A 13,124-nucleotide genomic window follows, 5' to 3' on the forward strand; every position below is an offset into this window, starting at 1 on the left:
GAGAGCCTCCACAGAGGCTGAGCCAGCATACAATTAGCCATCGAAGGAGAAAGCCAACAGAAATAAAGAAAATCCAATTAGCTGCAGATTCATGCTAAGTCCAAGATCTCTTTCTTTCACGGTGGTATGGATTACTGGGTTAGACGAGCCTGTTAGCGAACTGTATTTTAGCTGAGTATTAGACTAGAGGTTTCTATGGAGACTGCAGTTGATGGCCGATGAAGGTTTTTGGTGGATTTGGGCCGACGTTTATGCTACATCGCTTAAATCAGAAGCCTGTGTCTGTGTACGAGGCTAACAGTCAGGGAGTGCATTTGTGCTTTCTTAATTAGCACTTCTGGATATCTTGGAAGTCAGACTGTAAAAAAAAAAAAAGCAACATAGACGAGTTGCATTTTACAACAATCACATTAACAATGAAAATTCAGTGTTTGTCAGATGTTAATTGCTGCAAAAGAAACTCACATCATGTTAGGCACTTCGATTGTTGAGCGTTTAGCTATTTGAAGAACATTTCTTTATATTTTGGTTCCAAAGAGACAGACTTTCTTCTAATTTTTTACAAATCGTCTTAAGCAATAGCCCTCCAGGCTTTATGTATGTATGTATGTATGTATGTATGTATATATATCAAATGAAGTATCAAAACTGATAACATAGCAGCTAAAATGCACTTTTAGTCACTCTGTGGAGATTTTAATCAAGTCCAGCCTGACTGACTTTCTCAAGAAATGGCTTTTACTTTTATAGATGCCATTAACACATTTTACAGAATCTCAATGAAATATTAAACTGTGATGTTGTAACTCAAGCTGTGATCGGCTGTGCTAGTGGCCCAAGTGCTCCAGTTTCTCAGCTTTGCAGGAAATTTTGTGTCACGTTGATTAAGGACTGAACTACCCATCATACCTAAACTGACATATCTTTGCTGTGTTTCATCATTTCAGTGTTGAATTACAAAGCAAATAATTTAAAACAGCAAAATCTGTCCCGACCTTCCAATTCGATCTCAGTGTCGCATCACTGATTTTTTTTTTTTTTTGAAGGAACAGAGGGCGTCTGTCCTGCGAGTTGTTTTGTGGGAGAAGAGCAGTTTCGTCTTTATCAGCCAGTGACGTGATGCCATGCTTGACTGAGCAGCCATCCCATTTTCTGCGTAGCTGCACAGTGTGCAGCTCTGGAGCTAATGGGGGAGATGATTGTCAGAGTAGACTGACTTAGCACTGCTACATAGCCTGGACTGATGGCCAGCATGTAAACTATAGTCTCCCAGGTCTGTGAGGAAAAAAATATCCAGTGACAAACAGCAGTAAAATCCCAACTCTAGATGCAATCACACCCTCCCTGGTGCTTAAAATTTATGTGGAAAAAGTTTCACAACAGCACTGCAAACTGGACAGGATCACAAGGCATCAGCAACTCTATAAAATCACTGTCATGTGAGCAGGTAGAATGTAGGAGTCAGCAAATGGAACTAAACTCAAAATCAGAGCTTCGTTGCAAAAAAGGCAAATACAAAACTAAACAATAACAGGACATAATGTGAACTGACAGGCAGAAGATTTCACCTACAATGAGGGAGAAGCAAACAATGTGTACAGAGGAGGGTGATTCAGAGAAGTGGACGCACATGGGAACATAGCTGAACTGAATCATAACTAACGAGACAGGGAAGGCAAACCTGAACCGTCTATCAAAATAAAACAGGAAGAAACACACACTAAGACTCAGACTAGGACACATAATCAGACATTAACAGTAAGGGATAAACACGGGGACAGGACTATAGACAAGTATTAATTAGACAAGACAGGGAATGCAGACAAAACGCAGTGAGATCAGACAGACACGGGAATGTGACCGGGGAGACAGAAAGGATAACAAAACACAGAGACAAGACTGGGACAGACTGGGCATGAAAGGGGCACTCACATAATGAAGAAATAGAAATAACAAACTCGGATGCACTAGAGAATGCAAATTTCAGGGCTAACTATTACAAAACTTGAATATAAACACTTCATAAATTTAAAGGAACGAGTAAAGAATCAAGAACAAACTCAAACCTCACACACACACGCATGACGATCAGTTTCCTGAAAAAAAGAAAAAGAAAAGAAAGACAACCATGATGATGGTAAGCTTTAAGACAGGGCTGTTATATAGACAGCATAAGCCAGAGGTGTCAATTGTAAGGCCTGGGCACCAGTATCTGAATTGCTTTGGAAAATGTCCCCCAGACCTCCCCCATGGACATTTATATTACACCAATTAAGTAATAGATAAGTAATGGAAAAGATTTAAATGACAGAAAAGTTGTTGTTTTTTTCTCTTTTTTAAATTTGTTTGTTTTTATTACAGTGTGTCCAAAGTTAGAAAGAAAAAAACAGAAACTGACATTTTTTGCTAAGTTTTATAGAACCTACAGGACAGTCTCGGCATCGAGCTCCCAGAACTTTTCTGTAATTATTCACAATTATTTCTTATAGTTAAAGCCCAAACAGTCATGCTGACAGGTTACTTTCTTCATTTACTACAGCAGTGTCTTCCTATTGTGTAGAAAAACGACATGCTGTTGTAATTACGTGACTTTTTTAATACTAAGATAACCCTAGGATTAAATTTGCAGTTAAACATCTGTACAGTGACAGAAGGGGGAGTTTCACTGGTCTGTGGGCTGTGTTTGCCCCATGATATAAAGACATTTTGACATCCAATGCATAAGCTGTACCTAACATACTGCAAATCATCATGCTTTTGGTTAATAAGATCAGACTTTAACTGGTTATTCTGTTACTGTTTTAACTGTTGCTTTCCTAGAAACTTCTTGTACTGGAATGTGGGAAACTATCTGAGTTAATTCTTGATGAGGCAGCTCGGTAGTGCCGATACGGAAGTCAGTGGAACTCAGTTTTTGTCATATATCATAAAGCTGAGCACAACTCACTACTTGACCGTTGACTTTTAAATAGACGACAAACACATAGCTAATATGTTGTTCTAAAATGAATCATCAGATGTGAGCTCGTAGCTCTCATTTTTAGAAATGTTGCCTGACAGTTGTAGCTGTGGTTGCACCATGTCATGCTTATTTTAATGTAAAAATATTTGACATAGCCAAGTTTGCATGTAAGAGTGATGCTTTAGGTACATGAATTGTAACTCTGTGTTAACTCAGTCTGCTTGTGTCTGCATGTGTGTTTAGGTGGTGTCTCAGACAGTAAGCCTAGTGGACTTGTCCTGCTACAGTCTGGAAGCAGTGCCTGAATATCTGTTTTACAGTCAGGACATTACCCATCTCAACTTGCGACACAACTTCATGAGCCTGCAGGGACCTGGAGGCCTGCTCAACCTCCCCAGGTAACCACATGAAATCAAATGAAACATCTTTGCAAGAAAGAGATGGTATTACATCGTCCTGTGGCTGGAGAGCACGCTATCATATCCGTATGGTGCTAAGTATCTGTCTCGCTGAACTATGCCTTGGCCACTGCAATGAATCCCCAGTGCTTGTTATTTTGATGGCCGGGGCTTTGGAAAGCTTTTATCAGTCAAACCTTTTAAACTTGACAGTCGCCGTCACTTCGTTACTTTTTAGGATGGAAATTAGTTATTTAATAATATCACAAAATATTTTGTTGTTTGTTCACTAATTATGTTCTTTATTTGATAGTATTTTTTAAATTTTTAATAATAATTCATTGATTACTACTGTTTTTCATTCTAGTTATTTTCCAGTTAGTCTGCTGTTTCAGTGTTACTGTGAGCATATGTTGCACATCTCTTTGTTATCACACATTTAATGATCCCCACTCATTTATGTCATATCTGTGGCTCCGTATGTGTGGCTTTCATTACATAGGGCATGAATTTAGTTGTATGTCCTTGCTCCTTGGAGCTGAGCCTGTTTAAACAAGCTGAGGTCATTAGCACATTGCTATAAATTGTGACTCAACCCGCTTTAGTTTCTGTTGAATGCCTGGTTGAATGGGTGTTAGTGTACTGAATGCATGCTGTTATAAAAAGATTCTTTTCTGCAGCTTACTAAGAAGACTGGTTTCTCTTTCACTGCTCTTCTTAATGTTGTCTTTAGAATAAGCAATTGTGGTGGACAGGCTGACAGATGAGGTCAGGCAGGAGTCTCTGTGGACTATGATGTTCGCAGACGTAACTGCAGAGAGCAGGTGGAAGAGAGCCTGGAGAGGTGGAGTTAAGCTCTGGAGAGAAGAGGTCAATAGACACAAGACAGAATACATGTGTGAGAGAGATGGGGTCAAAGATCCAAAGCTATGGACAGTACAGAAGAGAGGAAAAGAAGTAAATGCAGGCAGGGTGGAGTGGGTGGAGACGAGCGTCAGATGTGATTAGTGACAGAAGGATAGTAGCAAGAGTGAAAAGGATGATGTACAACGCCGTAGTGACACCTGCTGTGATATACAGTTTAGAAACCGTTGCACAGATGGAGGTGGAGTTGAAGATGGCAGAGATTGGAAACGAATTAATCAGAGAGAAAGCTTAGGTTAAAAAGTTTGAAGATAAAAGAGTCAATCCTGAGATTGTTTGGACATGTGCAGAGGATGGATAGTGGATACACTGGACGAAGGAAACTGAAGAAGGAGCTGCCAGGCAGGAGGAAAAGCAGAAGAGCACAGAGGAAGTTCATGAATGTAGTGAAGAAGGACATTCAGAGGGTTGGTGCGATAGGAGAGGACGCTAGGGATAAGGTGAGATAGCGCTAGATGATCTGCTGTAGCAAGCCTTAAAGGCTGCAGCCGAAAGAAGAAGGAGAAGAATATTACATGTGAATAGTGTTGTGACTCATGACAACACTCCCAGCATCTGGGGTGCAAAATGGAGGTGAAAATTAGTAATCAAGATATAACTTTGTGTATCACATGTGTCACAGATGTGACGCAGATGTGCTCATATTGATGATGTTCTTTTTGGAATTTCTAGTTGTGACCACAGGGTGGTCATTATATGTTTTAATCAACAAATGCACATGAAGAGAGAAATGAAAATCACATTTACTGTGTTGTATGCAAAGCAGGCCTGGCCACTCTAAACTGAGATATCAACTGTTAATAAAAGGGAAGTGATAGGAGTGATTTAAATACATATGTGTGTGTGTATTTAAATCACTCCTATCAGTTATGAATACTGTTCTTTGTTGCCTGAAACAGGCATAACATGGTGAAGCCTGAAGCAGCATTACAAAATATTACAGAACTCCTACCGTGCAGCACACGTCCAACAATGTTCACCCGACTATTGAGAAGTGCTGTTCAGCCTCTGCTGGAGAGTGGACAACATGGATTTAAACTATTTTTACTGCTCTTTCACCACAGTGTGCTGAACCAGTCATCCACTGAAGGCAACAACAATGACAAAAGCAGAACCACAAATAAACATTTACCTCTCGTACTTTAACTTGCATGATTTGATTAATGTTTTGTTCCAGACATAAAGCCCATCTGTGTTCTTTTTTATATCGACCAGTTTAAACTTTTTTGAGAGCAGTATGTCTGTGATGCATGACAGTGGTGAATTCAAACACAGTTTGATGGTCTTGGTGGTGTTCATTCCTGATATACTATTTTTTTTTTTTTTTTGCAAATGCAGATAATGTAGATCGTAAACAAAGTGAGTCCGTAGACTTCACATTCAGTTTTTTCTTTTGTCAGGTTTTCTCAGCTGAAGAGCCTGAACTTATCTCATAACCGTCTGGGTGTGTTCCCCGAGTGTGTGTGCGAGATCCTCACCCTAACTGAGCTCAACCTCTCCTGTAACAGTCTCCACGCCATCCCTCTACAGATAGGCAACCTTCAAAGGTTTGGCACACGTCAATTGCACACAGTGCGTACATTGCATAGGTACACTTTGTTGAGATATCAGTTGATAGCAGCACAGACAAAAGATGTTAGAAATGTCAGTTAGATGCCAGAGTTGCAAAATAAATAAAAGGCGCATTAAATTACATTTTTCGAAAAGGATGCAATAATTATTTTTTGCCAGTCGCCATTGTGGTTTGTACTTTTAATCCACTATACACATAATGAGGGAATAAGGGAGTTGAAAAGGACAGAACATTTTGTTATGCACTCTGATAAAATAAAGCTAAATCATGCAGCATTTCCTAGGACGCTGTGCAGTAGATAATGGATACAAATACAAATTGTTGTGAGCAGATATTTTGTCCGCTCTCTAAAGTAAAAGAAAGCAAAGGTCTGTTTTGTCCCTTTCTTCTCTTAGCCTGCAGACGCTGTCTTTGGATGGAAACCACCTCAGCTCCCTGCCTGATGAGATGGGTGGCCTGTTTCAGCTCAACAGCCTGGGGCTTTCCTTTAACAGCTTCTCTCACGTCCCTGCTGTGCTGGAGAGATTGAGTGTAGTTGACAAGCTGGCTATGGCTGGGAACAGAGTGGAGAGTCTGGATTTGTGCACTCTGGTCAGAATGAGCCACCTGAAAAACATTGACCTCCGGTAAGAGGCCAGTGAGGAACAAACAGCTCTCAGCATCTGCGCTTCCCTTTGACTCATCTCACTCTGTCTTATCCTTCTCTGCTTGGTCTTCTGCTCAGCCTTATGTTATTGAATAGAATAATGCTGGATCAGGATATAATATTTAAAAGGATCCTACCAATGACTGTCATTCTTTCAGTGCCTACGAAGAGAGGTGGCAGGTGGAGAATAATTCTGTGCTGCCAATTAGCTACAAGTTCCTCTTTTGTCTCTTTCTCCATTAAATGTCCTGAACTTCAGCCAGGGCTGCATTCACCTAAGCCTTACCTATTTATTTAACAAATGTTCATAGATGGCACATTTCCTCTGAATAAATGCAGTGTCCAATTTAACACCAGGGACCTGTCCAGAATTGCACTTTTCACTGCACTGCAGCACAAAACGTTTTTAGACGTGCAGTGCCCTGAAGAAAATATTTGCTCCCTCCCTGATTTCTTAGTTTTTTTGCACACGTGTCATATTTCATTAATACACAAATGTAACCCGAGTAAATGCAAAATGTAGTTTTTAAATTAAGATTTTCGTTATTAGGGGAAACAAGCCAAACAAACCTACTTGACCTTATGTGAAACACTAATTGCCCCCTAAACCTAATAACTGGTTGTGCCACTCTTGGCAGCAAGAACTGCAGCCAAGGATTTGCAGTAGGTGGCAATTAATCTTTCATATTGCTGTACAGGAATTTTGGTCCACTCTTCTTTGCAGAATTGTTTTAATTCAGCCACACTGAAGGCTTTTTGATCACAGCCGGCCTTTTTACGGTCCTGTAAAAGCATCTCAATCACATTTAAATGATCTCAAACAGACTTTGACTTGATTTTCTTTCTTTTTTTTGAGTCATTCGGAGTTAGAGTTGCAACCACCACCATGTTTCACTGTTGGTATGATGTTCTTTTTTTATAAAATCCTGTTGTGGCATGGTGGTTAATCTAGTAGGGTAGATAGGATAGAGGAGGACAAACACACAGATTAGAGTACCTGTAACCCATCTGGTTACACTGTGAGAAGTTTTATGCCAAATGTAACGGGACTCAAACCTTCCAAAAAGTTCCACTTTTCTCTCGTTAGTTCACAGAATATTTTCCCAAACGTCTTGGGGATCATCAAGATGTTTTTTGACAAATGTGAGACCAAAGACCGAATCTTTGTGTAGTTTTTAGGTGGCAGTTTTGCCCAGTCCCTTTCTTATTGTTTAAGCGTGGACTCTGACCTTAACCGAGGCAAGTGCCACCTGCAGTTCTGTGGATGTTGTTTCCGTCTCTTTCGTGACCACCTGGATGGGTCGTCGATATGCAAATTTTGGTAGGCCGGCCACTCCTGAAAAGGTTTATCTCTCTTTCAAGTTTTCTCTATTTGTGGATAATCGCTCTTACTGTGGTTCACTGGAATCCCAAACCCTTAAAAATGGCTTTAAAGCACATTCCAGACTGATAAATGTCACTGACTTGTATCTAAGCTGTATTTTTACATCATGGTATGATATGTTGCTTTTTAAGGTGTTTTAGGCTACTACTTCTCAGACAGGAAGTCTGAAATCAAGAAATCACTCTATTGAAGAAAAATCTTTTGAAAAAATCATGTTAATCACACTTAATTCATGATTCAGTGCTTGTTACTTTTCACAGAGGGTGAGGTAGGTTTGGATAGTTTTTTCCCCCTTAATATCTGAAATCTTAATTCAAAACCTGCACTTTGTATTTACTTGGGTTATGTTTATCTGATATTACAATTTGTTTGATGATCTGAAACATGTAGGTGTGGCAAATATTAAAAAACTAAGCAATAAGGAAGGGGGGGGGGGGGGTACTTTTCATGACACTGTACCTGTACTGTGAATGTGAGAACGCAAATCATCAACATAGTTGGATCTGACATTAAGTGGCCTTTAACCTGCCAGCTCCCTATCACATGGCTGACTGAGCCTGCGTGAGGATAGCACAGGAAATTGTCCAATAAATTTAAGCGAGTGAGTGGGTGTCATGTGTCCTACCTCCTGCGTGCTCTATCCTGGAAGCGCAGTTCATTTCCAGCAGGATGCATTTGAAGTAAACTATCTCCTGCTGTGTGATATACTGTAGTATGTGAGTAAGGGAAACTTCTGACAGTGTCCTGAATTGATTATCCTGACATTGTTCCACTCTGTATATGCCAGCCTCTAAGCAGTTCACAAATAAACAATGTGTCATATGGAGGGACGGCAAAGAGAGGACCTGACTGCAAGATGCAGAGCCTGACGAGGCAGAAAATAAAATGAGCCTTTATTGACCAAAAGCAAAAACAAGAAAACACAAAGTCCAGAGGAATAAAAAAAATAAAAAGAATATGGAAAGACAAAAGGCACAAGAGACTGACAAAGGGCAAAGAGAAAAACACAGCTATATGAAAACAGAGGGATGATTACACAAGGCAGCACAGTGAGAAAGAACTCTGCACCGTACAAGTGGGGTGTCTTGCTCAAGGGGACCTCCATGGCTGGTAAACTGGGATAAGAAAACATGCTAATTTTTCTTGTGGTGCGAAGATTAAGCCGGCAACCATTCCTCCAACCACAGCAAGATAATTTCTCAACCTTGTGAGTTAAGTTGTGGTGTGCAGGCTATATTTATAAGGACCAAGGTGCAGCTGTGGTAAATTTATGCTGGCAGCTCTCATGAAAGATGGATGAGCTACTAAAGAGCATGTATCTGAGTACAGTGATGTACCGTGCACTCCTGAAATCAGAATGTATTTCCTTTTCGTTTCACTATGTGGGGAAGGTGTTTTTAAACGTATTACCGGCATCAAATGTTGTGATATGATATTTTAAAAGATAAACTGATTTGGGACAGCCCTAAAAATCATGCCGCTTGCATACAAAATCCTTTTTTCTGTGCTCTGTTCTCTCTGTTAAATATAGGCTGAATGGATTGCGGTGGGTGAAAAGTGAGAATCTAGAGGTAGTGAGCCAGGTGACCCAGCTGGACTTGCGGGACAACTGCTTAGAATCGCTAGACCTCGGCTCTGTGTGCAACCTGGAGACTCTGCACTGCCAACGCAACCAGCTGGGGACACTCACAGTCAGCGGTTTCACACTGCGCATGCTTCATGCCAGCAGCAACCGTGAGTCAAATAGAGCATCAAGTAGCTGCTATTAATGCATCACTGGCTATTTGTCTGTATGTTCCTGCCCTTCCCTCCACTGTTACATGCATCATGTAAGTGCACGTAGGAATGGTCCAGATGTTTGGTTGATGATTGCTGCCTTTATCTGCCTACAGGCCTTACAACAGTCAACATCTATCCAGTCCCTAACCAGCTGACGCACATGGACCTATCACAGTGAGTTCTGGCTGGGAATAAGAAGTGGCTACAGAGACGCTGATGTCTAAAAATAGTATCTTTGTCTTTGTGCTCATTAATCTAGTTCTGCTCAGTGTTTATGTGGTTGTAAATCAACATGAATACTGAAATAGATCATTATCACCCAACAATCTCCAAACAGATATTCTGTGTACTTATTTAACTGCTAAAGGATTTGGAGTTACAATATTTATGGAAAATTTATGGGACTTGGAGGAATTGTAATCATCGCTTTGTTTTTTTTTTTTTTTTATCATGCCGGCAAAGGCAGCTGAAGCCCCTTTGCAGTATATTCTCATCCTTTCAGCTGTTAGAGTCACTTTGCCTGTAGGGATTGAATAATAGCTGGACAGATAAATGAGTAAAAGATGCGCAAATCTGAGAAATCTCTTTTAAGGTCACGAACCTTTCAAACTTTGAAATAGGCCAGTGGTTAAATAAGCTGTCTTGTGTTTTTGCCAGTGTGAGAAACATTTGCACAATTTCTTTCTACCAAACATCTATCCCCAACTGCACGCGCTAATTGTTTTTGTTAAAGTACAGATCATTTGCAGGGCTAAATGGCCCTGGAGAATATCGGTTTGGCCTGACCAACTGCTCAGTTCGTGTGTGTGTTTCTGTGTGTGTGTGTGTTGAGACAGGAACCTCTTGGAGTATCTTCCAGACTGGGTGTGTGACTGCAGAAAAATTGAGATGCTGGACATTACACGTAACCTCCTGTCGGAGCTTCCTTCCAGGTTATGAACCTTTTTTAAACATTTTTGCATAAATTGAATTTATTCCGCCTGTCGTTTAATAAACAGCTGCCTAAAATCCTTAATAATGAGATATGATTTTACACATTCTTTCTAACTACTCGCATGAATGCCAGCTGGTGCAGATAAAGACCATTTTTTACAGTAGTGAAAATGTGGTGTGAGGTTTTCTTGTGTCTGTGTGTTTTGGCTGCAACATTAAAACGTGGCCATCTTATAGTGCCTGGCTCAGAGTACCCTCATTCACTGCCAGGCTCTAGTATTTGTATCAGACAACAGTGAATGAATCAGAAAACTGGATGCTGCTCCCCTGTCTTCTGTACGCACTCATAACTTTGTTGCTGGTATCTGGGGGAAAAGCTATTGTGCTAGTTTGTATGGGCAGGTAAACTGTAGGTCAGTAGGTCACTGATAGATTGGTGAGGGCTACCCACCACCCGCAAAGTTTCATAAGTGCTTTTTCTTGTCCTGATCTTGCTCTGTGATGTGTCTTCTGGCCTCCAGCAGACTGCTTAACAGCTTGAGTTTGAGGAAGCTGCTGACGGGATACAATCGCTTGCAAAGAGTGCCTGAACTCCTTGACCATGTCCCTCTGGAAGCCCTGGACCTCCAGCACAACATGCTAGCTGAGCTTCCAGAGAGTCTGTTTCTGAAGGCCTTAAAGTAAGTCTGAATCGCTGTACTCTCTCCTTCTTTTTTCAGTGGCCTTTTTGACTTTTTCGTGTTATCATTTGTGTCCTTTATCAACTGGCTCGTCTGCTTTGAAACTTATATTGGCAGTGACTTCCCTGTTGTGTTGCAGTGGACAGTCATTGTACTACAGCTCATTGTTTTGGGAATGAAGTGGAGATTATAGGAAGAGATTGTGGTCAAGATCAGTGGAGCATTCCACGCCATAACTGGAGATTCATTTTCTCTCCTGTTTCCTGTGTGGTAAATCTTTTAACACCCATTAGCAGTTCAAATGGTCTAATGCACTTTACTGTCTCTATTGCCGAGATGTAATGGGAGTGACTACTTTGTGCATTATGTGTTTCCTGAGAGCGATGTTAGGAGGGTTATTTTTATTCCAAATAAAATAGGTTACAGAATACTAGCTACCCATCTGAAAAATGCAATGTAATGTAACCGTTTATTCAAAAAATGTACTGTAATGTAACTTATTAAATTTAATGATCTTTTTTTATTACTTAGCTACTTACTTATTACTTACTTAATTTTTGATACCATGGTGTAGTGGCTAACATATTTGTCTTACACAAAAAAGATCCCTGTTATGGGACCAGAGCCTCAGGGGATCACAAACTACTGGACTCCTGGTACTGGTCCCAAGCCTGGATTAATGGGAGGGGTGTGTTTTGAAGGGCATCCAGTGTAAAATCTGTGACAGATCAAACTGATGATCCAACTGCTTTGGCCGTCCCTTGGGAAATAAAGGAGAAGATGGCCTAATCTTTCTTTATTGCTTTATTAAATGTTATGAACTGGGCAATAAAGAAATTACTCTGTAGGCTGTAGGTGTTTCTTCAGGTTTGGTAGAATGATAGAATTTTGATTGCTGGTAAACAAACTTTAGCGTATAAAGTTATGTTTTTATCCCTTAGCCATAAATGACCGATGGGGTATTGTCATCACCCTCCCGGGCAGGCGGTGCGGACACCCAAGTTTGTCCATGCGATAACTCGAGAACGAGGCGACTTAGAATTTTGAAATTCATGCCATAAGTGTGTCTGCTTAAAATGTCACACAAGTTCAGGTAAACTTTCTGAAATTACCAAGGATTTTCTAATTTATAGCATAATAATCTACTAGGAGGCTGACAGGTAGCACTGGCAGCCTCCAGTATTTTATTTTTGTAAAAGTTCAGAATGAAAGCAGCTCTGAAAATCGAAGAGAGGTAGTGCAAATTCAAATCAGAGAGCTAAGCAAAAACGATAGCAAAGTAATAGAGGTGGCCCAAATGTATAGAACAACTCCTTGTAAGCCATCGTACCTTTTATGGGTTTTTTCTCCAACTACTTAGTGACCCAGAATATCCAGAAATACGCAACCAGGTCAAAAAGAGTCACATTTTAGCTCATCCATCCCATTTGTTGTACTCTGAGCACGTGCTCATTAAGAAGGTAAAGGGTTTTGATGCAGTAGTCTCCAGATCCAAGACGATTTTCTCCTATGGAGACAACCTTAACCTCATGGATGTTACTCATTTGTAATTAAAAGCATTTTAAACAGTGTATATATTTTAATTAGGTTTCTCAGTAACTAACTGAACACAACTCCATTAAATTTTTTATTTAACTATGTTAAACATAAAAAAAAGCCAGACCTCCAAATAAGCTGTAAACTTTATCGTAGTGTGTATGAGCTGGAGAGCTGTCAGTGCACGCCAGTAATGTCTGAGGCTGGTTTATAACAACAGCGTGATGAGGTTCACTCCTCACTGGGTCAGAGGGACAAGTTTTATTACTTTACAGTACATGATAAACACAGAAAATGACTTGACACCAA

At 40.3% G+C, this 13,124-nt stretch overlaps 1 protein-coding gene across 2 annotated transcripts in view; it reads left to right on the forward strand.

Annotated features, from left to right (window-relative positions):
- phlpp2 (PH domain and leucine rich repeat protein phosphatase 2) overlaps positions 1-13,124 on the forward strand; it is a 36,248-nt gene that overhangs the window by 16,814 nt on the left and 6,310 nt on the right. For both annotated transcript variants that reach the window (XM_040011623.1, XM_040011622.1), the window contains exons 6-12: positions 3,206-3,360; positions 5,685-5,831; positions 6,253-6,483; positions 9,419-9,621; positions 9,780-9,840; positions 10,503-10,598; positions 11,124-11,279. In XM_040011623.1, the coding sequence (XP_039867557.1) occupies positions 3,206-3,360; positions 5,685-5,831; positions 6,253-6,483; positions 9,419-9,621; positions 9,780-9,840; positions 10,503-10,598; positions 11,124-11,279 (1,049 nt within the window). The remainder of the gene's footprint in view (positions 1-3,205; positions 3,361-5,684; positions 5,832-6,252; positions 6,484-9,418; positions 9,622-9,779; positions 9,841-10,502; positions 10,599-11,123; positions 11,280-13,124) is intronic.

Source organism: Simochromis diagramma, unplaced genomic scaffold, assembly GCF_900408965.1.
Source record: "Simochromis diagramma unplaced genomic scaffold, fSimDia1.1 OVJJ01000603.1, whole genome shotgun sequence".
Lineage (NCBI taxonomy): Eukaryota > Metazoa > Chordata > Actinopteri > Cichliformes > Cichlidae > Simochromis > Simochromis diagramma.